Here is a 24,315-nt window from a genome sequence, read left to right on the forward strand (position 1 = left end):
ATTGAGAAGTGCTATTTCTCATCTCTACTGGGATAATTTTGAGGACAAGAATATAATATATAGTTTTTTTTTTTTTTGAAAAGGAATAAGATATGTTGGATTAATGAGAAAATGATGTGTATGTCTAACAACAAGGGAGTTTGGGGTTTAGAGATCCATTGCTACAAAACAAGGCTCTATTAGGGAAGTTGGCTTGGAGACTTTGGAAGAATTCAACTTCCTTCAGGGCTTCCTTTTATAAGCAGATACATTTTCCTCAATGTTCTTTTCTGGAGGGTTCATTGAGTTCTAAACATTCTAGGTTTGGAGAGGAATTCTGGTAGGTAGGAAAGTCCATGAAGCTGGTCCTCTCTGGATTTTGGGGACAGGTGAGAAGATAAGATTTTGGGTTGATGGTTGGATCCCTAAGAACCTGGGCTTTAAAGCTATACATCAAGAATACAGAAATAATTCAATATGTTGGATTATAAATTTGATTGATCGGAGCACGCCCGGAGTTGGAAACAACAGTTGGTTCAGGATTATTTTTATGAGCATGATGCAAGGGCCATTCTTCAAATTAAGTTAGCTCTTTTCCCCAAGGAGGATCATCAGATCTTGGGGGCAGCTTCTAATGGTTTATACTCTGCTATGACAGTTTATCATCTTCTAAGTAATTTAGCAGAGAAGGAGAGTAATATGTTAGAAGATACTATTGTTCAGATTCCCAAAGAATTTTGGAGAGCTGTTTTGAAATGCAAGTCTGCTCCTAAAGTGCAATCATTCTTATGGAGGGCTCTCTCAATTAAGGGATGTAGCTACAACAGTTGGTTTAGAAAAGAGGAGTATCCCAGTTGATATATGCTGTCAGAGGTGTGAGAGTTGAGAAGGAAGATATACAACATATAATTCTAGGCTGTTGTTTTGATAGAGCTGTATGGTTTACGCCTGAGTTGGGCTTTGTAGCCTCTTTCTATAATCCTTCCCTTCTCTGTTTTATTGAAGCCTGGAGGCTGGAGCAGGGTTGGATCTGATACGTGCTTAAGACAAAAGATAACAGGGGTCGCTGCTTATATTTGTTGGAGTTTATGATTGGCCAGAATTAGGTTGTTGTTTGATGCAGTCTATGGTACTTCCTCTGAGGTTTTATTCGAAGCTATCATTAACCCCTTCTTGTGTTCTACGGAAGATAGATTTAGATGCTTAAATAGGTGAACCATTGTTGGAATGTGGTGTGCCTAAACCTGTTGATTTTAATATCCTTAACACATGAAGTTAGTTGTACGAAAAACAGGACATAAACTAATGGCCAACATTTGAAGACTTCAACTCAGTAAATAAAAACTTGCATTAAACTCTCGAGTAAAATAGGTAGAGAAGGTTTTTCATAATACCCTCCACCCCCTCCACTTGTAAACTCAACACTGATGCAGCCACATTGGTTTCTAAAGGTGGTTTAGGCTTTATTATCAGACGTAGTTTGGGGGGTTTTTCCGTTGCTGTCTCTCTTCTTTTCACTTTATCAATTCCTCTTGAAGGTGAAGCATTGGCTAGAAGGGAAGGTTTGTTATTAGTTGTGGCTGAAGGTGTTGAATTATTAGTTGTGGAAAGGGATTGTGAGGCTCTATGGGTGCTTTTGGTAACCATCTTTTCTGAAAACGAGGTTCTTTGAGAATTTTTTTAATGTTTTTGTTAAAGAATGGTGGTCTGAACACAATTTTGACTATTTGGTAAAGTATGTGCTGAGAACACTAGAGGTGATGGAGATTTAAAAAAAGAAATAAAATTAATGAAGGCAGAAAAGAGTTAGAAGTTGCATGTGAATGAAGTTTTGGTTGAATATCATTCTTTGACGTAATTTTGAGGTGCTTTTTGATTTTGAGAACGACAAAATAAATTAAAGTTGTTTTGCGAAAAGCCTTATCAAATAAAAAAATTGGACCAATTCGTTTCTTAAAAATTGAAGAACGACGCATTTTATCGAACGCATTTTGGCATTATTTAGCGTTCTAAAAAAGAAAGAACGTAAAAAATAGTTCTTTGGCCTATTACCAAACCCACTGCATCCTAAGACTCCAAAAAAAAAAAAAAATCAAAAGTGATTACAAGGCCTTGATCAATATCCCATCAAATCGAATTTCTTGTAGTTTCTTTTATTTTCTTCAAAAATATAACTTTGTTGTTCATTCTCCAGCTCAAAAAGGCAATCAATTTAGCGGTAAGTGACTATGTTCCAATCCTTGGGTGTTAGAGCTTTGTAATTCTGACTCCAAGTGCTATTTGTGTACCTATTAATGACATTCTTTTGACAAGAAAAAAATGAATGTATTTTAAAAATCGATAAGACTCATCTAGTTAATAGTTGATATGGAATGGCTATGGAATAAAAATTTGAGTGTCGACTCAACTCATCTCTTCCTTCACCCAGATTTATTTTACTCTTCACTCAGCTTTAGCTAGCCATATATATGATTTTTATTTTTTTCTTTTCTTTTCTTTCTCTGGTATAATAAGATAACTTTGACTTTACTTTAATGACTGGCTAGGCCAACTGACTGAAAACGTAGTTTCACATAAATTATCAATTAATAAGAGAACCGTTATATTAATATAAAATTGATAAGTTGGAAATAAAAACGGTAGAGTCCGAGAAGGCGAAAGCTTTTGAATAATCTAAACAGCCTGAAATATTAAATAATTTACATTGAAGCTGGAAAACGACAACAAGGGAGTCTTTTTCAAACCAAACAAACCATTTTATATGCCTGAGTCAAGTCGCCCGACATTTTTCTACGGAAATTTGTGCAAGTTGCGTATTTTTTATTTTAAAAAAAAAAAGCAAAATGGATCTGTCAGTCATGTGACGCAACTGCCGACATATTGCAGACGAGATTACGTAGCCGGCCCCAGACGCAATGAGATGATTTTCCGCGTCCAAAACTTCATTCACCATCATTTCGATCAACTTCTCCTCATCCCTGCAGAAACAATCCACAATTGAACTTGTTACCACAAAAAAAATTCAACAATTAAGCCACTATAATTAACAAGAAAAGGGAAATAACTATTCTGTTTCGGTGTTTCCTTTATAATCAAGATCTCGTTTATCATGAATGTCATGCATGTCCTTTTCTGAATTTATGTTACATGGTGATGAGCATGGCAATTTTGGTAATACATGACATGTGCACTTAAAAGTGAAAATATAATTAATAACAGATAGTAATTTATAGATTTTATTTGAAATGTTTGGGGCAGCTCTTCTAGAGGGGTTATTTTGCGATGCTGGTTGCACCAGATACTAGTGGAGTATACATAACTCCCTTTTATCACAGTCAGGAAGGAGAATTTCCAAGTAAAAGAATTATATTAGAGAAGCATAAAGAAATTTTAAAACTTACCAATAGATAAAAAGAAAAAAGAAGAAATTCAAAATAAAACACAAAAATTTCTACATTAGAGAGGAATGGAACACTCATGGCACAGTCACAAAATAATCATCCCACTTCTAGAAGTTGACTAATATTCCAAAAACCATTCATATAGAAGAATGCTCAACTCACTCAAATATGCTATTGGTTCTTTGTGTGTCTTGAAGTTTTGAGTATCTTTATAGAAAAGCACGTTAAAGACTGCGCAGGGTTTAGCAATCAATTTAGGGTTTCCAATGGTGGGATGGGGTGCTGCTCAGTGCTCACAACCGAAGGGTACAGGGTGTAGGGTGGAGCGTAGGTAATTCCCAAGGGAAATTAGGCCTTAGAAGGAAGGGACGGGGTTTCTTGAAATTACAGCGATAAGCAATTTTCAGAATATCACCGGGTTAGGGGAAGAAGAGGAGCACTAGGGGATAGAATAAGACTGGGTTTGGGGTTAAGGATTAGACACTTACTTTCTGTTCTTGAAGAAAGAAAGGGAAGATGTATTACTGTTGTTCTTGCTGATCAAGAACCAATTAAGAAGATGATAACTCAAAGATGCTGCAGGGGTTCCCTCTTTGGAACCCCTACTCAAACCTCCTTGTGTAGAAATTCTCAGCAAATTCATGTGACATCTTTCGGTGTTGATTTATGGCCAATAATAATGACTCCAAGTAGAACTTGATACTAGGGAGGTTTACTCTAGAAAGATCTAGGACTTAGACTCAAACTCAAACTCCAAATTGCAAATTACAATCTGAAATTAACAATAAAAGACTACTAGTAACTCAACTAGGACTCTTTCAATTAGAAGGAATCCAACTAGATAAGACCAAATGAAGTCAAATCAAAATACCTCTTAAGGGTTGCCCAAAAACTTGACAGCGATTATGATTTCTTGAGGCTTCTGTCTAAAAGGGGCTTCTGTCCAGGGTGTGTTCAGAGTTTACATGATGGAGTCATGGGATTGAAATGACCTAGGTTCAAAATCAAGGCCTAGATCAAGATTAATATGGGGGTCAACATTAAGCTTTATAATAAAAGTCTGGACTAGGCCAAAATTAGAGTAGGGATCGGAGTTGAATATGGCCAAAATTAGGGTCAATATGACGGCCAAGAAATCAGAGATGCATCGGGATGGATTGAACAAGACAAAACACTAATGGCATGCCCACCCTTGGCTGTAACCCATCCTCAAGGCCAAATTCTTGAACCAAGACCCTGTTTGAGTTCAAGGTGGATTAGGGCCACCAAGGCAAACTTGCACATCGATTTCTCCCTATACACAATGTCAAGGCTCACTAACCCCACCACGGCAAATTTGCACCCCTAATTCTCCTTGTACATGATCTCTTATAAATATGATCCACCAACATAACGAGGAGAATGCATAGTGTGCTAGAACAATAAGACCATTACAATGTAAACGTAAGACAAAGCAGAAACAATAATGATGAACAGATGCCCTTAGATGAGGAGTTAAGCCGCATTTTCGTCTTGGGATGTTTGACTTTTTCTAAACTAAAATTTTGAATTATCTCTTTTTCTTTTCTTTTCTTTTCTTTTTTTGGTGGGGATTTTGGCCCTTTTGGGGAGGGGGTGTTGAAGAAAATCTCATTCCAAAAGGACAAGAGAGGCTACGGAACAAAACATAACTCTAAAACCCAAGGAGAGGAGCTAGGCCATTCTTCTTACCTATCAAGAACAGGACCATTCAGGCAAAAGAGCTACTCGGATACAATCCCTGAAATTAAAGAAAAATTACATGAACTGAACTTAGAAGACTAAGAGAGTTGGATCCTCTATGATTCCTAATATGCTGACTGGACTTGAGAAGAACCATTCAAAAACCTAACCACTGATCGAAAGTATGTTTTCACTTGGATTGAATCAAATTTGAATTATTTCAGTGGCTCAAGGGGAAAGCTTCTTTTAACTCAACCATAATAAAAAGACTTGAAACAGGAGATACGCTGTATCTTCAGTCAAATGCTTGCTCTCTCTAGCATTTCGAAGAGTTTTTCTTCACTAACTTCCACTCTCTAACAGTAAGGTCTTTGTTTGCCACAAATAAGCATCAACCAGTTTCTTGATTTTCTAACGGAAGCTAGAGCCACAAGGGCTAAAAAGAATAGTTCTTGGTTCTCCTATGACTTCCCCGTGAATTAGAGTTGTACAAAGAACTTGAAACACTTGATCTATAAATCTAAAAGAACTACAAACTACCGTAATAGTCTAATCCCTTTCCCTTACCTTTGCTGTCAATTCATGGTCGAATTTTACAATTCAAACATAGTTTCACTGCCACGACTCTTTTCTCCTTTGTAACCGAAATTGGCCACACAAATTTCTAACCGTAGTTCGCTAATTTCTATTTTTTGCCGGGGCCAAAAGTTCAATAATGTCTTATCTCTAGCATTTCTGGATTCTTTTTGTCATAAAAACAAGAATTTCTTAAAAGGCAGGAAGTAATTACCCGTCAGGGACAGGATTGTCCTTCAAGCTCAATCCACGGAGTCCACATGCTTTTCTTAGAGCTCTTCTCCAGTTGTCCACCATCTCTGGCTCGAAGAACTCTTCGTGTTGGCGAAAAGGCTCCTCAAAACAACCCTTTTGACGCTTTAAGTCAGATATACCGACCCCCATGAGAAAAACAGGAAATACCTCTTGGCCAATCTTTTCTCTGCATTCCATTATCAAGGCATTCTCTTCGAGGCACCTACTTGAAGAAGCATAGTTCCTGGAATAGATAATAATGGCGATTCTTGATTCTGTGATTCCCTTCACTAGCGTCGCAGAGAGTCGCTCTCCTCTTTCCATGTATCCATCATCCTTGAACGTTTTGATGTTGGCTCTCTCCAGGGAAGCGTGTAGTTTACTTGCAAAACCACTCCCTGATTCTCCTTCTTCGTAACTCAAATATACATCGTAATTCCATCCAGAAGCGAAAAACCAGGGGATCAAGGTGCGAGGTGCCATCGATCAGAAGCAGAGCCGTAACCTTTCAGTTTGTTTTGGTAAAGTTACCTTTTCTTGACCCCTAAAAATATTAGGGGTGCCGTGCCATTACGGTGTCAATTTGGTCGGGTCAAGTCGCGTTGGGCCCACCTAAACCACCGCAGGGACCAAAATTCTAAATCCAAATATTATCCAACCCCTTCCAAGGCTTTGGAGCGTTCAACCAAAGCCCTATTTCCCTAGGGTTCTTTCAAGCTTGGCCTTTCCTGATTATGGTTATGTAGGACTGTAGGGGTGATGGGGTAGCTCTAACCTTTACCATGATATTTAACCATCGACTAGCTCTGACTTATCCTAACCTTGGTCCTGATATTTAACTATTCTTTACTAACTAATTAAACATGCCTACATGATATGCTCTATTCTTCTAGGAAAACAAAATAACAAATAAACTCTGCAATTAACCATAATTATATGTTATCAAATAATTAACTATTGATATATTAATTTTAGAGAGAAATGATAAATAGTTTTTAAACTTTTCATATTACAAAACCCAATGACTTGGGTTTGTGAATTTACTTTCTATCCATTTATTTATTTACATCAACAGACTGCCTATAAAATTAATGTATTATAACATTACCAGTTTACCTCCTTGTATAAAGTCAGGCCAGACTTGGGCTAGACTTTAAGAGAGTGTTTCCACTTTCCAACTCTTAATTTAATTTTCTATTTTTTATGTTTAACCTTTTCGCCAGAGACTTGAGACTTGAGGGTTTAATCTAATGCAGCTTTAATGTAAAAAAGAAGAGAAGAGAAAAGGAGGGGCCGTAGGTGAGAAGTAAATAGGTAATTACCCAACATCTTCTAAACTCCAGCGGCGGAGTTGACCGGCTGCTCTAAGCGCTGACCTCCACCTTTCCGCCTTGTCTCCGCCGGAGTATTCTTCCTGCGACCCAAAAGGCTCTCCAAAGCTTCCCTCCAAGCACTGTACGTCCAATGGATCGAAACCGTCGAGGAAAACTGGAAAGACCTTGAGCTCATGCTTTTCCCAACGTTCCATAATCAGGGCGAGTTCTTCTAAACACCATCTCGAATTAGCATAGTTCTTTGAAAATATGATAATGGCGAACCTTGATTCCTTGATCGCCTTTTCGAGCGCTTCAGCTATCTCCCGTCCTATTTTAATTTTCTCATCGTCTTTGAAAGTTTCAATCCCTTTTGAGGTCAGGGCTGCGTAGAGGTCACGTGTGAAGTTGTGCCGAGTGTCCAGTCCTCTAAAACTCAAGAACACATCAGGCCGTGAAAAGGCGGAGGATGAGAATGAAGCAGACGGGACATCACTGCAAGCAGCCATCGTTCGTCAAGAGAGCAGATTAGTTGCAGTAATTACTTTGCTCCGAAGAAAGTGCAAAAGCAGCTACCGAATCAAGAAGGATGAGCCACTGATTCAACCCGACGACGACGCGCCTTCTTTGCTTGTTTCCGTATGCTACTTTTTGACTTCTACTTCATGCGTCTCTAAGTTCTCGGCAACTTCGCGCCCGTTAACTAAACTTTATTTGACCATTTGGTCTACGAAAACAGTATCTTCCTCCAAGTTCCAATATCCATAATGGCACGTTGCGCGTCATGACTCTCATGTTAGCGTGCGTAGAAATCATGGTTTCAGTGCAGTGTATAATATCAGTAATTTGGAATCAAACAGGATATTTGGATCCATATCACCAGGGATCATCTGTTTTGCCATTAAAAAAAATTCAACTTCAGACCTATTTATTCTTTGCTCGTGCCATGCAATTAAGATGATACGAGGAGATCAACAAGGTGCAAAATTATACTTATAATCAAGGGTACAGTCAACCCGTCAACCCTTGTTTGTTATTGTATATCTGTTGATCGAACAGCTAGCTCTTCATTGCTATATGAGGCATTTTTGAGACACCCATACCACTAATAAATTTCCCTTTTTGTTTGGGTTTTAGAGATCTAGCCTTCAAAAACGTGGCCTTTATTATATAATTAGCTTGGAGATTGTTGTAATCCATGTACAACATGGCCAACTTTTTGTTCATCTTGTGTATACTGGTTTAGTTGCAGACCCTGCGGTTGGTGTCCCTTTGGATCCTTATGTATATACAAATAGGTTTCAGTTGTGTTATTTGTCCATCTTATATTAGTATGTTTAGGGTTTTTGCTTATATTGCAATACATAGTATTGCATTCAGCCTTTTGAAAATTAATCATGGCCTCTTGTTTATATTTTGCTTCTGCTGTAGTGTGGTTTACATTGGCTGCCATGTATATAGACTTCGTACATTCGTTTTTGGAGTGTTTGCTTAGTGGAATTTAATGGAAATGACGTTGGGGCTGTTAAATTTACATTCTAACCCAATTGTAGAGACCGACAATTTTGTTGCAGGTCCAGCCTCAATTTATGTTTTTGTACTGAACAAATTTTTTTCAAAGCCAACTCGTTATGACTTGTGCATGGATTCGATTGACATTCTCCAAAGTAGAACATTATAAAAGAGACGGTGGAGATTATACTCTCTTGAGTTGCTGTTCGCAATTGGGTCAGAAGCTATTAATGGCCGTGGTGTTAGGCTGGAGAAGCGACATGGATGGAGCTTTGACGGTGGCAACAGCACAAGCAACGCTTCTCTTCTAAAAGTTGAACGAAGCGACCCATGAAAGCAGCAGTTTTTTCTCATATGATCGATTGATACTCAATTGTGAATTGTCAACAAAGGCTTCATTTGTTAGAAATTCTTACATGATGTTCAGAACTTTGTGACTGATTTAGTATGATCCCTACTTAAACTAATGAGATTTTTGCACTTTATTCACTTGTTTCCACTCTCAACTCCACTCCCTTTTTGACTAATTCTTGAAATTAATCTAAGATTAGAATGTGCAAATATGGCCTTGATATTCTCAAGCACCCCACCCAAGGCCCCAGAGTGAAACACCCTACATGTAAAATACAGATTCTAAAGAAGCCGAAACCGGGCTTCCTTGAAGATCGAGGATCCGCATGGAAAGCTATTTTTAGCTCTCTAGCCTTCTTAATTCCGTCTTCATCTTAACAGGCAAGTCTACAATAAAAGTCTCTTATGCTATCACTAAGGCATCAGTCTTTCCAGGATAATCACATAAACATGCACAATAAAATCTTTTTTTTTTTTCTTCATTACTTCCATCTTAAGAAAACCAAAACTAATCTTGATTTACATAAAGTAACGTAGTGGGGAAATCTATAACGTAATGACACCAAAATCCTTTTTTCCATTGCTTCCATCTTAATGTCATTGCCTCAATTTGAATGAAAGGATTGTCTTTATGATGCTTTAATTAACATTCTGTGGGCCCCAAAAAGGGAAGTGCATTCCCCACCACTTAAATCACTGGCAATCAAATAAACAATAATTGGTTGTTTATTTCTTTTGAAGGACGCGTGGGTGAAGGGTTTGTTTACAACGAAGGGAAGGCCATGAAAAAAAGGGAAAGGAGGACCTAGCACACTTGATTGAAAATGTGTCATTTGCCTGGATTTTCATGGGTGGATGAATATGACAAATCAAGATAATAAGATGATAAGTGATTTTATTTATTTTTAATTATTTAAGAAAAATAAAAAATAAAAAACTATCCATTTTGCATCTTGATTTTGTACATATCATACAAGATTCTATATCAGTTTTACCAGAGAAACATGTCTATCTGTGTTTAACTATACAAGATTTAAGTATAGATTTTGTGTCAAATTTGCTCAATTTGACAAAAAAGCATAAAAAGTGCATTATGTGCAAAATTGAAGAAATTTGGCATATAATCATTGCATATAATCCCCGACTATTCTTGGGTTTGGAAAGTGATTCAAAGTCATTTTATTCAGTGTTGTTTAGGTGATGAGTGAGGAGATAAGATCAGCATTTGGAACGATAGGTGGTTGTGGAGTGTTGTGAATAGAAGAGTGAAATGAGATCAATACTTACTTATAGCAATCTGTAAAGGAAGTATATAAGAAAGTAGCAAAATGATTAGACTGAGGTGGGCTAATAGACATTTCCTTAAAACCATAGCTCCTGGTATTACTCTCAAGTTGAATGCAAATTGGCCTCCAATATACAACACTCATAATAGTTTCCTATAGTATACAAGCATTTTTCCTACTAATAGCATCTTAGGGGAAGGTAGCGCTTAAATCATAAAATGAACACCACAACCGTAGTAACTTTATGTAAAATGAGAGAGAGTAAAATGAGAGAGAGAGAGAGAGAGAGAGAAAGACAAAGACTTCAACCTTGAACTCTAATTAAGAATCTCAATTTTCAAATGAATGAAACCTCTTCGTAAGAGGGTGCACTTCTTGGTGGAAGAGACATGTCTTCCCCAAGAGATACCTATTAGTTTCAAGGAGACATCTCTCTTAGCTAAAGACACCAAAGATGCTCATTGATCTCAAAGAAACACCCATCCTGAGTTAGAACCCAATGGATATGGATCCTAAATACATCAACCATTTATCATATCCAGTCAACTAAAAGGATCAACCCATCATATACTTAATAAATGGATATGCATAGAACCAATCAAGCCATGCCACATCATCATCAATTGAACAATGATGTTTTTTAAAACCCATTTTCCTTCCAAAAGCATTGAGTCTTCCAATATAAGAAGGTACAACATCGCAATATCAAATCCAATCACTACAAATGGTTGCTGACCTCATTGACCTAGATTTGAGAAGATGGAAGGAGGAGATAGTCAACAGATTTTTTCAGCCAGAGGATGTGACTTCCATCTTAAACATCCAACTGGGAGGATTTTCTAGGGATGATGATTATTATTATTATTATTATTTATTTTTTTTTGGGGGCAGAAAAATGGAGTATTTACTTCAAAGTTAGTATATCACTTCTTATGCAACCAATTGGAGGAGACATGGCAAAACATTTGGAGTCACCTCAACCCCAAAAGTGTGAAGTTTCTTATGGAGGGCATGTTCCAAAGGACCTCCATAGATGTATGGCTGACTGGAAAAGGGTATTCATTGACAGGAAAAATGATTGAAATCTTGAGGGATTGGCTACTGACATTTGTTGGAATGTATGGAAGCCTAGGAACAAATTGGCATTTGAAGGATATAAAGGATCCCCAACCCAAACTGTTCACCGAGCTTTCATGGAGTGGAGGATTTTTGAACGAGCCAAGTAGCCAACACATCAGATTTACTTTCAGTCCAGTCCATAAGGCAACCTAACAATAAGGGCCCAAGGTCCCCTTCTCCCTTCCTGTTCTTCACAAATTGAATGCAGATGCAAGCCTCCATAAAGGAATATCAATTATAATTAGATCTCACTCAAGGGCTGGCTGCACATATGGTAGCTATTCCAAATCTCATGCATTTGAATTCAACCCTATTAGGGGGAGTAATGGCAGCTTGGGAAGGTTTACCACATGCTGTCTCCAAAGATATAAAGTTTCTAATGGTATGGACTCGGTAAGTTTCTTCACCTCTACGAAGGCCCTCTTCAATTATGAGTAAAGCAGTTGTGGATATCAAGGAATTGCAATTTTTTTTTTTTTTTGAAATACATGAATTTTTGTATATTGGATATGATAGTATTACATAATATTTCATCAGGCAAAATTAAACTCACGACCTCACCACTAATACTTATTGGAATACCATTTTAATGAATTTTGCTTTTATTCCAAGGAATGACAATTGTGTGGTTTGACTGGTCAGGAGGGCCTGGTTCGTCAGTGAAAAGTTGGTCCCCAATTGCACACATTGATTCTCAGACAGGTGTCAAAATGTCCTTCCCTTGTGTCAGTTAGCATGCTTGATATGATTTGCTTTTTATTTATTTTCGATTTTCGATTTCGGTTTTGTGTGGGCATTTGCCCGATGTTTTGAAACCGGGGAAGAACAATAACTGTCTTACCGAAATCCCACATTACATAGGTTTACCATTCCAACTTCCAATCCAAGGTGGGAATGAAATCTCTTCTTTACCCTTAGATGAGAACCTGGACCTCTAGGGTCGTCGAGGAAATCGTATCCTAGGCAAAGGTCTGAAATGTCGGACTATGTCGTCGTGTTGGTGGCTTGCGACACCTCCGACAAGGCAACATTTATCGGCAACTTTTGACAGGGTGTCGATAAAAATTCAACCCCTGGTTCCAAGGGTATTTAAAGTCGTTTTAGTTTAAATTTTGTTGTGTAGCATAATTTGAGACCAATAAATATTCTTGAAGCATTATTTTGACCTAAAACATATTGTAAACTAAAGTTTCTGATTAACACATGCCCAACTTTATGCGGGCAAAACTCAAAATTTGAAAAACTCATATAAACTAACATGACCATGCAAAGAGAACATAAATACACTACTAGCTAAAAGAAGTGCTAAAATTTATAATTCATTATATAATTATGTTAAGTATGGTTCATGCTTCACATTCTGTGGCCAATTTTTAGTGATATATTGTTGGCATTTGATATATGTTTAGCTGGGGAAATATATTGCCGAGACTTCGTCCTACGTGTGGCAGCGTAGGTCCCTACCGTTATCGTTTTCTCTCGCCTCAGGGGCTATTCATCCATTCATCTGCTCATCACCTCTCTTTCTATTTCGTTCTCCCCCTTTGGTGTTGCAGACTTGTACTGATTCAAGCTGGGGTTTTAAATAATCAAGAAAAGCATAGAACAATGTCCCTGTCGATTGCCACACCACCTGGAGAACTTTCTTCGTTTAGGGTTTTAACTGTTTCAAATCAACAATGTCTTTTCTCCAGGATTTCTCGGCTTTCGATCAATGACATTTCCCTTCCGGTCACTCCTATGGTTATTCGAATGGGTGGCGGTCCCCGGACTTTCCCTGGAGGAGTATCGAAATGGCAGTGGAAGCGAATGCAGGCCAAGAAGGCAAAGCAGCTCCTTAAGGCTCGACTCTGCCGAGAGCGACAGATATATGAAATGCGAAAACGGGCTGAATTGAGAGCTGCTGTGTCTGAACTCGAGCGGCCATGGGAGGTCGTCGAGAAAGCCCCAACATTGTTCTCCGTTAGAGCTGATGAACAATTGAAGGTCTTGGCGGATAGATTCCAGAGACCGGGCGGTTACGATTTATGGAGCGAGAAAGATGGACCACAGCTATTTCAGACCGCTGACGATCTCCCTTCAGCAAGATTTTTCCCCAAAGGTGTTGTGCATAGCCTGAAACCTTATGGAAGTATTGCAGATTCTTCCGAGGAGGCTATGGGATCAAATTTTCAGGGTTCAGTTTCAGAATCCGCAACAGGTGGGTCTGTTTCAAGGGTAGGAAGGCGCTCTAGGAAATCCAAAATGTCACCTAATCCTGAAGGTGGAGATAGGTCTGATTGGAGAAGGGATGCAGGAACGGGAGGGTCTCCAACTAGACGAGAAGAACGAAAGACAAATACAAAAGCATCGAGTACTGTCAGTGACAGGCAAAGGTCCGGGAAGTTTCACGGAGATTTGACTGGAAAGGATTCTCGTCTTATTTTTAAGAACAAGGAGCATAAGCGAAGTCTTGGCTCTAGAAATTCATACCGTTCGAAATCAGTAGAGGGCACATTGGGTGCAGCGGGAAGAGAGGATATTCGAATGAGGAATGGAAGACCCAGTGGTGGCAATGGTCGATCTAATGCCAGGAGAACTGTGTCGACATCTAGAATATCTTGTACCGAAGAAGTATATGATATGAGCTTGCAACAAGATGGAAGTTATGAATTGCAGTAGGACCGCTAGAATCTCAAGAGTCTGGAAGCAGTGTTATTATTGATCAGGTACATTAGAAGTGCCCATTTCCCTATCAAAGTGCTTGGTTCATAGCAACTAGGGACCTGGGTCTGCATAAAACACCTCCTAGGTACGTTTCATGCCTAATCTCCCATTGCATGGCTTTTTTCTTTTCTTCGGGGATGTTGGGGGTTGGGGCTGGGGGGATGGTTGTGTGGGTTATCCTAATCAATTAGAAATTCCCTAATTTTATATCCTCAAGAAACCTGAAATTACAGGTTTCTGGTAGCAAATTACTGTAAGATTGTAATTCCATATTAAGTTTTAATTTGTGTAAATATAACAATAAATTCATACTAATTTTTTATGTTTACATACTTGTATTTGTTAACTGAGATAGTTGTACTCTATTGCTAAATTGTGTGAAATGGTTTCAACATGAGTAATCACATGCCTTAGTTTATTTACCTCTGCAAAAATATCTATTAAAAAAAAATCACCTGATGAACTTAGCATTTTTGGACGTTAGTAATAATCTAAGGGACTTTCCAGAAAGATTGACATACTTCTCAAACATTGCATGTTCTGATACAGCAAGTGAACCCCACATTTATTTGGTTCATTAAAATCCACAATAGGCCAAAGATTCAAAGTTGAATACCATGATCATTCATTTTACTGGAATACTGCTGCAACTGCCTTTGATAGCTTGGACATGATTCCGTGTCAACACATGCTTTTAAATTCTATTAGTTGCCCCTACAAGCTGAAACTTTTCTACTTAAATAGTTCAGTGTCCCCACCAGACAATAGGTACAACCTCCAAAGGTTTCTTGTTTATAGTTTCATTGCTCTATTTTTACTTGGTATGAATTGCATACCTCTTAAATTCTTCAATTAGTCCTAGTAATGGATTGTTACACAGGCCATAGTTGTTCAGCTATGAGAGGATGCCAACCAAGGATGATGCAGATTGAGCCCCTAATTAGACTGCTCATATTTGGTGCTGACTCTTAGAAGGCCAAGTGAGGCCTAGGCTTGCTGCCCATTAGCACTTTTAAGTCATTATTGTTTTTCCCCCTCTTATTCTTATTGTTAGTAATTTCAGTGTTTGTCATGTAAACTTTCCAAGTCAAGGACATGTTAGTCCTTTCAGTTATTTCAAGTCAGGGACATGCTGGTCCTTTTATTCAGTTTTGTTTTAAGTTAGTAAGTCTGTAAGTAGCCCACAATTCGGCTGATTGAGTTGTAGTAGGAATTGGTACATTGTTGGGTCCTTTTGTGAGTTTTTAGTAGTTGAGTCATTAGAAGTTGGACTAGGCTGGTAAGCTGTTGGTAGGAGTCAGATTTACACTCCTATGTGTTGGTCCATTTGATGTATCCCTGGATTCCAGGGGCAGTAATAGTATATTTTCTAAGAATGCAACAGACTCAGGGTAAAATACCTCGCTGTTTGGGGTCAAAACTAGACAGAAGGGGTGATGTGAACACAGATGACCCCCTTGGCAGAACCCCAATGGCCCACCCAAGCTAGCTGGCCTAATCCTATTGTAGGGGTATTTTTGGGTATTTTAGGCCCTATTTTACTGCTGGAATCTAAATTCCAGAATTTTAGAAGAGTCCTAGTCCATTTTAATTCCTTATTTGAGTTGTGATTGAGTTGGTTTCCATTAGTTAGTTGTAGATAAGATAAGACTCTTTTACAAGAAGGGTTCCTATTTTTAGGAGTTTATTTTTAATTGGAATTTGTCTTTATTAGTGATTGTGGTTTACTTAGGTAAGGAGTCTTTTCCTAACAAGGATTCTTTTAGGTCAGTCTTTTATTTCAAAAATAAATCTTTCAATTAGGTGGTTTGTTGATTAACTGTAAAAGGGTATCCTAACTTAAGGAAACCCTAGTTAAGTTAGTCTCTAAGTCTAGTTGAGTCAAAGACAGAGTCTCCCAGTTTGAGTAAAGTTCTTTCTTTTTTGATGTAAGGCTATTAATAAGCCAACCTATGGATGTAAACTTTGGTCTACATTGAATAAAGATTGAACATTGCTTGTGGGAAACAAGTCGGGGTTCTCTTTGGGAGGGCCTCAGTGGATTTTTAGCTCTTTAGATTCAACTACAGCAGTAATTCTTAAGTTCCAGTAGCCAGTCATCTTTAGCAGCCATCTTCAACCAACAGCAACTTCCAAGCAAGTATACACAGACCCAGCCCCTTCCCTGGCATCCTACCTCCATCGCACCCCTCCGTTGGGCTTTCCTCTCTTGCGCAACCCTAGGATCCACCCCCAAACCATCACAGCCCCTCCCTCCCCTTTCCATGTAAGTACAGCTGCATCCCAATCTTCCCCTACCTCCCGTAGACCCATCACAAATCACCCCCTGCCCCTCCCCTGTTCTGCGCAACCCAGTGGACCCTTTCCCTTGCTGCTGCATCCCAACAGCAGCTTCCCCCACCCGTATGACTCCCCTATTCCTCTCTCTAGACCCCTATGACACCTCCTAGTCACTTCCCCACCTCTACCTAACTCTGCGGCCTTCCCATTCCCTCCCCTCTGCCTATTGGACCCCCCACCCCTTCTCAGACTTGCGGCCAAGGTTCGACATGTCGGCCCATGTCGCCGTGTCGGACCCTGGCGACACGGGCGACATGTTGCCAAAAGTCGCCCGATATATTGTGAATAAATTAATATTTGAGATGCCGACGCTATTCTTGACGGTGATCCTTTCGAGTTTCGACAATTATCTGAAAGACTAAAACCCTAATTTTTCCCAGTGTTGGAGATATCTCTGTTTCCCTTCACATTTTGATCTCTTCATGGAAAGATTCATGCATGAATATCGTGTGGAAAAGCATAAATTATCGGTAATGGGTTTCATAAAGCTCTTTGTCCATCGAAGCGAGGGATCCATTGCCTGGCTTGAAATTCCGTACTGGTGCTCTGAGTTACAGTCGTTGGAGTCTCTCTCAGATGAGTAAGTTTTTATTTAGAATTCTTTCCCATCTGTTTTCTATTCAGTGAAAATTCGAGAGAGATGGTTTTCAAACCCAAGAACTTCAACGATTTTCCTTTTTTGGGTAAATCCAGGTTATCTCTGCAACAAAAAGATAAAGGCCTGAGTTCTAGTGAATCGAAACATGGACTCTGATTAGGCAATCCAGCTTCCTTGAGGAAGAATTGCTTGCTCTCTTGCCCCATTTCGTCTCCATGGTAAACGGTAAACCTCTGCACTTGCTCTGATCTCGTCTGTCACTAACGACGCCTTCTGCTTCTCCTTCTTCTTCATCATCTTGGTTTCAGTCATGTTGAGGTTGCAGAGAAGAGGAAAAAGATACAATACTCATCAACGACATCGTTGACTTTTTCAACATATCGCCGACAAAGGGTAAAGTCGGTGTCGCTGGGGGTTTTGTGTCGCCCCCCAGTGACACCTCGAAATATCGCCCCGTGTCGGCGATAAATCGCCGACACGAGGTACCATGCTTGCAGCAACAGTTGAACAGAAAAAAGAAAAAAGAAAAGAAAGAAGAGGAGTTGCCCAAGATCTTTAATTCCTTGAATTGCTTTCCCTCCAAAGTTTTCCTAATTTTTCCCTTCAATCCATACCCATCATAATATGCCTTCTTCAACCCAACCATGTTTCTTTGTTTCCTTGTTTCCTTTCAATTTCCATCTACCCATAGGATCCCATAAGGTTATTGGAATTATTTGCTAGCAGATTTTGGGAGAATCCTAAATTCTAGGGAATCTTTCTAAGAAATCCTATCCTTAAGAATTGCAAAGCATGAAATATCTTTCTCCTCTTGACTCACCATGCATTTGTCTTCACTAGGACTACAGGGAACTTATATGTCTTGTTGAATGCTAGTGAAGACAATTGCATGGTGAGTCTAAGAGAATGAAAGTTGGGTATGGCATAGGTGGTTGAGGCACATCAACTTCAAGAATCTTGCCAAGCTTAGTAAGAAGGAAGTTGTAAGAGATCTTCACGAGATCAAAAAACCTGCAAATCATGTATTTAGCCCTATCAAAATGGGAAACAAACTAGAACTATTTACAAGCCCAAAGAGTATCACCCACGCATCCCCTTCACTTGAGTCACACCGACTTATGTGGTCCTATGAGAATAGAGGCCATTGGAGGAGAAAGATATTTCATGCTTTTCATTGATGAGTGCAGTGTGTACAATAATGACTTGGATATCTTTTCTAAAAGATGAGACAGAGGCACTGGATATTTTTATAGCTATCAAGAAAAGAGTTGGAATTGAAATTAGGAAACTATAAAAATACCTTAGATCAGATCAAGGTAAGGAATATACATGGAGAAAATTTTCAGAATTTTGTAGTGATCATGGCATAAAGATCCAACATTCAGCTGCTAGAACTCCACAACAAAATGGAGTGGTGGAAAGAAGGAAAAGTGTTTAAGAGATGGCAAGAACAATGCGCTGAGAACCATGTATTAAAAAGGTTTTGGAAGGGAGTATACAATTCAATCCACATCTTAAATAGGTGCATGTTGAGACCAAAGGAAACCAGTACTCCTTATGAAATATGGCACAAAAGGAAGTCAATGGTGAAGCACTTTAGAGTGTTCAGATCCAAATGTTTCATTAAGATAAAAGAAGAAAACTTGGGAAAATTTGATGATAGGACTGATAAAGGTACCTGTTTTTTGGTTGTTGTTCTAAGAGAAAAGCATACAAATGTTTCAATAAAGGACTTGGAAAGAGGTCATAGAGAGCTCAAATGTGAAGATAGATGAGAATCAACCTCAGGCTTAAATATTGGTGGTTGAGGACCTTAGATTTGACAATGATGGAGATGATGAAGGCTTGGAAAATGAGACATCATTTGTAGTAGAGTCTGATGAACATGACTTGGATGTGAAACCATAAAGAGATTGGAAGACCTAAGGATGACAAGTGGACAAAAGTGCATCCTTCTCATCAAATCATTGACGCCTTAAATGAAGGGATACAAACAAGGAAAATAAGGAAAAAGAAGACTACTGTCTCATTAATATCCCAAGAAGAGCCCAAAATCAGTTTATGAAACTAGTAAACATGAAGACTGGGTGAAAGCAATGAATGAAGAGCTCGATCAAATAGAAAAGAAAAACACTTGGGAATTAGTTCCTAGACCAGCTGATAAGAATGTCATTAGCACCAAGTGGGTATTTAGGTACTAGATAAATGAAGAGGGGGCAAGTTGTTAGAAACTAGGCCAGATATGTGTGTAAGGGATATGCTCAAGTGGAAGGCATAGATTTTGACTAAACTTTTGCTCTAGTGGCAAGGTTGCAATCCTTTAGAATGTTCCTAGCTTTGGCAGCCTTTAAGGGGTTTAGAGTTTATCAAATAAATGTGAAACGAGTCTTTCTAAATGGCAATTTAGAAGAAGTCTACATTGAGCAGCCGGATAGATTTGAAATAGGTGATGATCCAAATTTGGTGTGCAAGCTCAAGAAAGCATTATATGGTTTGAAACAAGCTCCAAGAGCATGGTACTCAAGACTTAAGACACTTGCGACAATTGGATTTGAGGAAAGGAATAGTGTTGCACCAACCTTTATGTCATGGTTGAGGTTTGTAATCAGTTAGTAGCTGTAGTGTATTTGGATGACATCATCTTTGGATGTCACTTTGACGAAGTGTGTCTTGCAAAGAAGGTGAGGACAAAATTTGAAATTTGTCCTACTTCTTGGTTTTACAAATATATCAAACGAGAGTGGCATATTCATGACTTAAATGAAGTATGTTAAGGAAATGCTAAAGAAATTCATGATGGAGATTGCAACCAATGGGAACACCTATGGTGGTGGGCTGCAAGTTGAGCTCAAGTAATGAGACCCCTTCAGTTTATCAAACTCAATATAGTTCTATGATTAGGAGTCCCTTGTACCTAACAACTTTAAAATCAGACATTGTTCTCCATTCTGATTTGCTTCCTTCTTAAGAATGTCATGATCATGCGTTTTCTTTTCCAAAGTATGACATTTAATTCGACCTTCTCTGGAGGGCATTCTTTGTCTCCTTGCTTTTCTCCGTCTCCAACTTCCTTGACAACTATGAAAATATAAAAAACTGTGGTTAGTACTCTTAATGTTGTTGAGGGTTATATTCACATCCTAATCATGGTTTGTTAGTATTGTACAAATAAGAGGAACCATGGAAGGAAATGATTGAAGCTGTGATTGGAGATGTCAGAGGTTTGGAGATTGGATGTGACTTCTAAGCCATGGTTGCAGCTCACTTGAGGAAGTGTATTTTGGAAGTGCATAGTAATGGCTGGATAATGAATACACATGCATAGACATCTTTCAAGGTATCACGATAAATGAGGGCCACACAGAAGCCTTTTCTCCTTTGATCATGTTATTACTGTTGTTGTTAGAGTACAATATCTTCATTTTTTTCCTCTATATAGTTATTATAATCATTATTATTATGGGAAAATTTCAGACACCCTAGGAATACATGGCAAAAAGCACAAACACTCCACAAGTATGCCCAATTAGCAGTTGTCCCCATTTCCGTTAGAACTGTTAGTTGATTATAGGAAAAGACAAATATACCCTAGGTTCTATCTTTGTACTAAAATTCAATATTACAATTATGTCCTAACTCCTAGCCCTGTCTGATCTTGATCTTTACTTCACCTGTGGTGAAGTTGTTGACCTTGACCTCACATCTATTCAAGATGCCATCAAACACTCGATCCTCCACACTCCACATCATGCAGAGTGACGTCCTTTTCATCAATCATTTAATGCAGAGTGATGCCCTCTTCATTCCTCTGGTAGAGAAAGATGCTGCTTACATGAGATCGGCGGAGGACCGCTTCTATAATCAATTCCCATGCATCATTGTTACTGCCAAAAAGCAGCCAGATGTGGCGGTGAGGCTGTTCTTAAGGAAGATGAAGACAGAATTGAAGCTTACTGTACTAGCATATGTGGATAATGATCCATATGGATTGAAATTCTACTAGTTTACGGGTGTGGATGAAAGAACATTTCACATGATGATTTGAGCCTAACACACCTGATATCAAGTGTCAGGGATTAGACCAAGTGATTTGGACAAATATGAGACACCAGAGCAGTGTAGGTTGCCCTTGACAGCAGGATATTAAGATAGCAAAGGATAATGCTTGAAGAGGATTTTGTGAAGAAGAATCCTGGGTGGGTTGAGGAGTTAGTCTTTGATGGTGAAGACCAAAAGAAAGTAGAAATTCTGGCACAGCCCATAGCCTATTCCAAAGACAGAGTGTGGGGAAGTTGGGAGGGAGATGGGAGACAAAGACCTGTAATGACAGAGGTTGAAGTCAAAGTTGGAAGAGAAGGTACTGAGGTAGGATCCCCTTTTTATGTTTTTTGCTTTTGGTAAGGTTAAAACAATAAACTCATAAGAATATAGGGGTAATTTAGGAATTACAAAATTATATAACCATGACTTGATGGAAAATACTAACAAAGTGTGCCATTGTGCAATTTCTAGTGACATTTTGGGGTGTCTGCCAATTTGGCAAACTTGTGAGGTGTCTGATGACCCCTGAAATTTTCCCTATTATTATTGGTCTGCCTTTTGTTTTTTCACTTCTCCCCATTTGGTCTGGACTTTTGTTATTTTCTAATTCCATTTTCTCTCAGCATCCAGACTTGGGTAACTATATTTTTACCTATATTTTCTTCTTTCTCTTTTGTTCTTTATATCTATAGCGGAAAAAATTGAGCATTGCTTTTATATGTGAAAAGCTCCATTCAGGATACCTAGCTAATGTAGTGCCATGAAACCAGAACCAAGGTTCCATGGACCCAAGGATTTGCAGATTACTGTTAGGATTTTTCTCAAGGTTGGCCTTAAAAATTCTATGGTTAATAGGATTTGTTTTCTATAACATAGAAGCTATTTTAGTAGTCTCTATATTTGAGATATTACCTAGATTATTTGGTTTCCCTTTTTATTGGGTTTCTTTTATTTCGTAATAACGATTTGGCTGTTATGTATTCCCTTTTATTTTGATGGCGATCATGAATTTATTCAGGCAGAGAGTTGCTAGTGTATTGTGCTTGTGCTACCCGTGGTCATAAGTTTCCTGTATTTTGCTGTCAATGATATTGGTTGAAGATACTCGAGACTCAATAATTATTTTTATTGCTGACCATGTTATCACACTAGATTGATATTTGCTTTCAATGGGCAAAGATTTTTGTATGAATACTATGGTCTGGAGGCGTAGTTCGGTGTGCTAGTGCTACTTGCAGTCATAAGTTTCCCATGTTTTGTTGTCGTTGTTGATGAAGATACTTGACACTCAATATTTATTATTATTATTTGTTATTGCTGTCCCTAGTATCACACTAGATTGACATTTGCTCTCAATGGGTTAAGATTTGTGTATGAATACTATGACCTGGGTTGATTTGTTGTGGTTTCTGGACCAGTTAGTGTGCAGCTTTGGTGTGTTGATGTTCCATGATCAACATGGTCGGAGGAATTTTATGGTAAGTTGCATGTGAGAAGGGTGTTCATGGCTATTCGAACCTTGAAATGATCAAATTTCGATAGTGATGCAGGAACTTGTTTTTGCAGCAGAAGAGGAGTTGGAAATCCCCAAGTAAGATTGTCATTGCTGTATAAGAGGAAAGGAACAGTTACTCCATTTGAAGCATCTGTATCTCCCATGTTGAAGGTTTAAGGGCCTGATTGAATATTTGATTGTCAAAATGGCACATTAACCTTTTGGAAACTTGGAAGCATTGCATTATCAATTGATATGGGATGGTGTAATAGGGATTACAGAGCAAAAGATGCTCAAAGTGCAGAATCATGTATAATGAGATCTTTGAGGGGACACTGACTGCCATTGAAAATGGACAAGTGATGGAAAGGCTTCGTCTTTTGCCCATGTTCTTCCCATGCATTGCAATTTGCATGGTGTTTTGTGCTTTTGGGAATCCTTTCATCCTGTGGTTAACATTTCTCTTTCATGTGTTTCTTTTTTGCTCAAAAAGAAAATAGCTGGCCGACCTCAACACTATGTTGAGTCTATTCCACCCACATATGGCCACTGAACGCAGACAATTTATAAGGTATGTCCCCTGTCACATCGCTGGTTCTCAGAACCCTCTGATTTTTCAACCTTGGATTGGAAGTTTATATCTTGCTATAAGACGCAGCAACTTTATATGGGCCATTGGAATGCTTGAGAGATGGTCCAAGTAGGGTTTGGCCATCTCTGAAATCACAGGTATCACCACCCGAAACTTTTTCTGTCATTGGTTGCTGTTCTGCTAAGCGTCAAATGGCTTTTATATTAGTGTTTTAAAAGGGAATCGTTTTGAAGGTATCGAAAGTGAATGCTTTGAGCTGGACATACCGGCGAAAATATACAGAAGCTAGCTAGTTTTTCCAGTGTGGTTAGTTTAAGACTAATTCTACGATCAAACAGGTTTTGAATGTGCAATTGAAGTCCTGGTTATGGTCATTTGATAAGTCTGATGCAGTTGGTATCTCGGTAATTGTAGCCAAATGTAGAGATAGGCATATATGTAATCTTTGTGGCCTGAACATGGCTTGGGATCAAGATATGGCCCTTAGGGAGGTTTAGGCCAAAATAATCTGGCCTTAAATTAGAGCCAAGGGTAGGATTGAGATTAGTGTTTGTCCTACCCGGCCACTCCCTAATTATGGTCAAAGCGGCAATATGGATTTGTAATTTGCTTTATTATTCTATGGACATAGAAATAGTATGGAGATTGAATCGTTTTATACGGTTATGCTTTAATTTTTAGTTTATCTGAGATTTTTCTTACTAAATTTTTGATGTCAGATTCAATAGTATCTCGGAGATTTTTTGCTTGTTTATTTTTTTACCTTTTCTATTTGTCAGGTGATTCAAATTTAACAATAGCTTAGCTCATGAAATTATTATTTTTTATTATTTTTTTAGCATGCATCTAGTTGAGATATTAGTGATGCCAGATTGAAAGTTATTTTGTTTATTTATTTTATATTTTTATATCAATTTATTCTAGATTTTTTATATCAATTTATTTTGATTTAATAATAGGTTAGATTATGGAAATTCTATTTTTCTGTTAGTATATCTACTTCAAATATTATCATATTAAATTTAATAATAAATACTTAGAAGATTTTTATTTAAAATAAGAGTTTGGATT

At 38.4% G+C, this 24,315-nt stretch overlaps 2 protein-coding genes and 1 pseudogene across 7 annotated transcripts; 1 reads left to right on the forward strand and 2 right to left on the reverse strand.

Annotated features, from left to right (window-relative positions):
• Positions 1–2,678: 2,678 nt before the first annotated feature.
• Positions 2,679–6,395, reverse strand: LOC149027829 (toll/interleukin-1 receptor-like protein). The gene is made up of 3 exons (XM_089143430.1): positions 5,872–6,395; positions 2,857–2,957; positions 2,679–2,689 (listed from the first exon to the last, which is right to left on the reverse strand). The coding sequence occupies exons 1-3, from the start codon at positions 6,372–6,374 to the stop codon at positions 2,679–2,681; spliced, it is 615 nt and encodes a 204-aa protein (XP_088999556.1). The 5' UTR covers positions 6,375–6,395.
• An 814-nt stretch (positions 6,396–7,209) lies between these two features.
• Positions 7,210–7,713, reverse strand: LOC149027830 (toll/interleukin-1 receptor-like protein pseudogene; annotated as a pseudogene).
• Positions 7,714–12,927: 5,214 nt separating this feature from the next.
• Positions 12,928–24,043, forward strand: EMB1513 (copper ion transmembrane transporter). 6 transcript variants are annotated; one of them, XM_089166232.1, is made up of 3 exons: positions 12,928–14,263; positions 22,576–22,635; positions 22,724–24,036. In XM_089166232.1, the coding sequence occupies exon 1, from the start codon at positions 13,081–13,083 to the stop codon at positions 14,131–14,133; it is 1,053 nt and encodes a 350-aa protein (XP_089022358.1). In that variant the 5' UTR covers positions 12,928–13,080; the 3' UTR covers positions 14,134–14,263; positions 22,576–22,635; positions 22,724–24,036. The 6 variants fall into 6 exon arrangements, 4 of the variants coding, with proteins under 4 accessions (XP_089022358.1, XP_089022366.1, XP_089022344.1 ...); XM_089166240.1 differs by having other exon boundaries at positions 22,727–24,036; XR_016175123.1 differs by lacking the exon at positions 12,928–14,263 and adding an exon at positions 16,808–17,098 and having other exon boundaries at positions 17,212–22,635; positions 22,724–24,043.
• Positions 24,044–24,315: the final 272 nt, after the last annotated feature.

Source organism: Hakea prostrata, chromosome 1 (genome assembly GCF_041222555.1).
Source record: "Hakea prostrata isolate BN-2017 chromosome 1, UWA_Hpros_2, whole genome shotgun sequence".
NCBI classification, from domain to species: Eukaryota; Viridiplantae; Streptophyta; class Magnoliopsida; order Proteales; family Proteaceae; genus Hakea; species Hakea prostrata.

Coding starts and splice junctions, on each gene's coding strand:
- LOC149027829 (XM_089143430.1), bottom strand. CDS start 6,374: ATGGCACCTCGCACCTTGATCCCCTGGTTTTTCGCTTCTGGATGGAAT. Junction 2,958..5,871: donor GACAATCCTGTCCCTGACGG/GTAATTACTTCC, acceptor TTGTTTCTGCAG/GGATGAGGAGAAGTTGATCG.
- EMB1513 (XM_089166218.1), top strand. CDS start 13,081: ATGTCCCTGTCGATTGCCACACCACCTGGAGAACTTTCTTCGTTTAGG.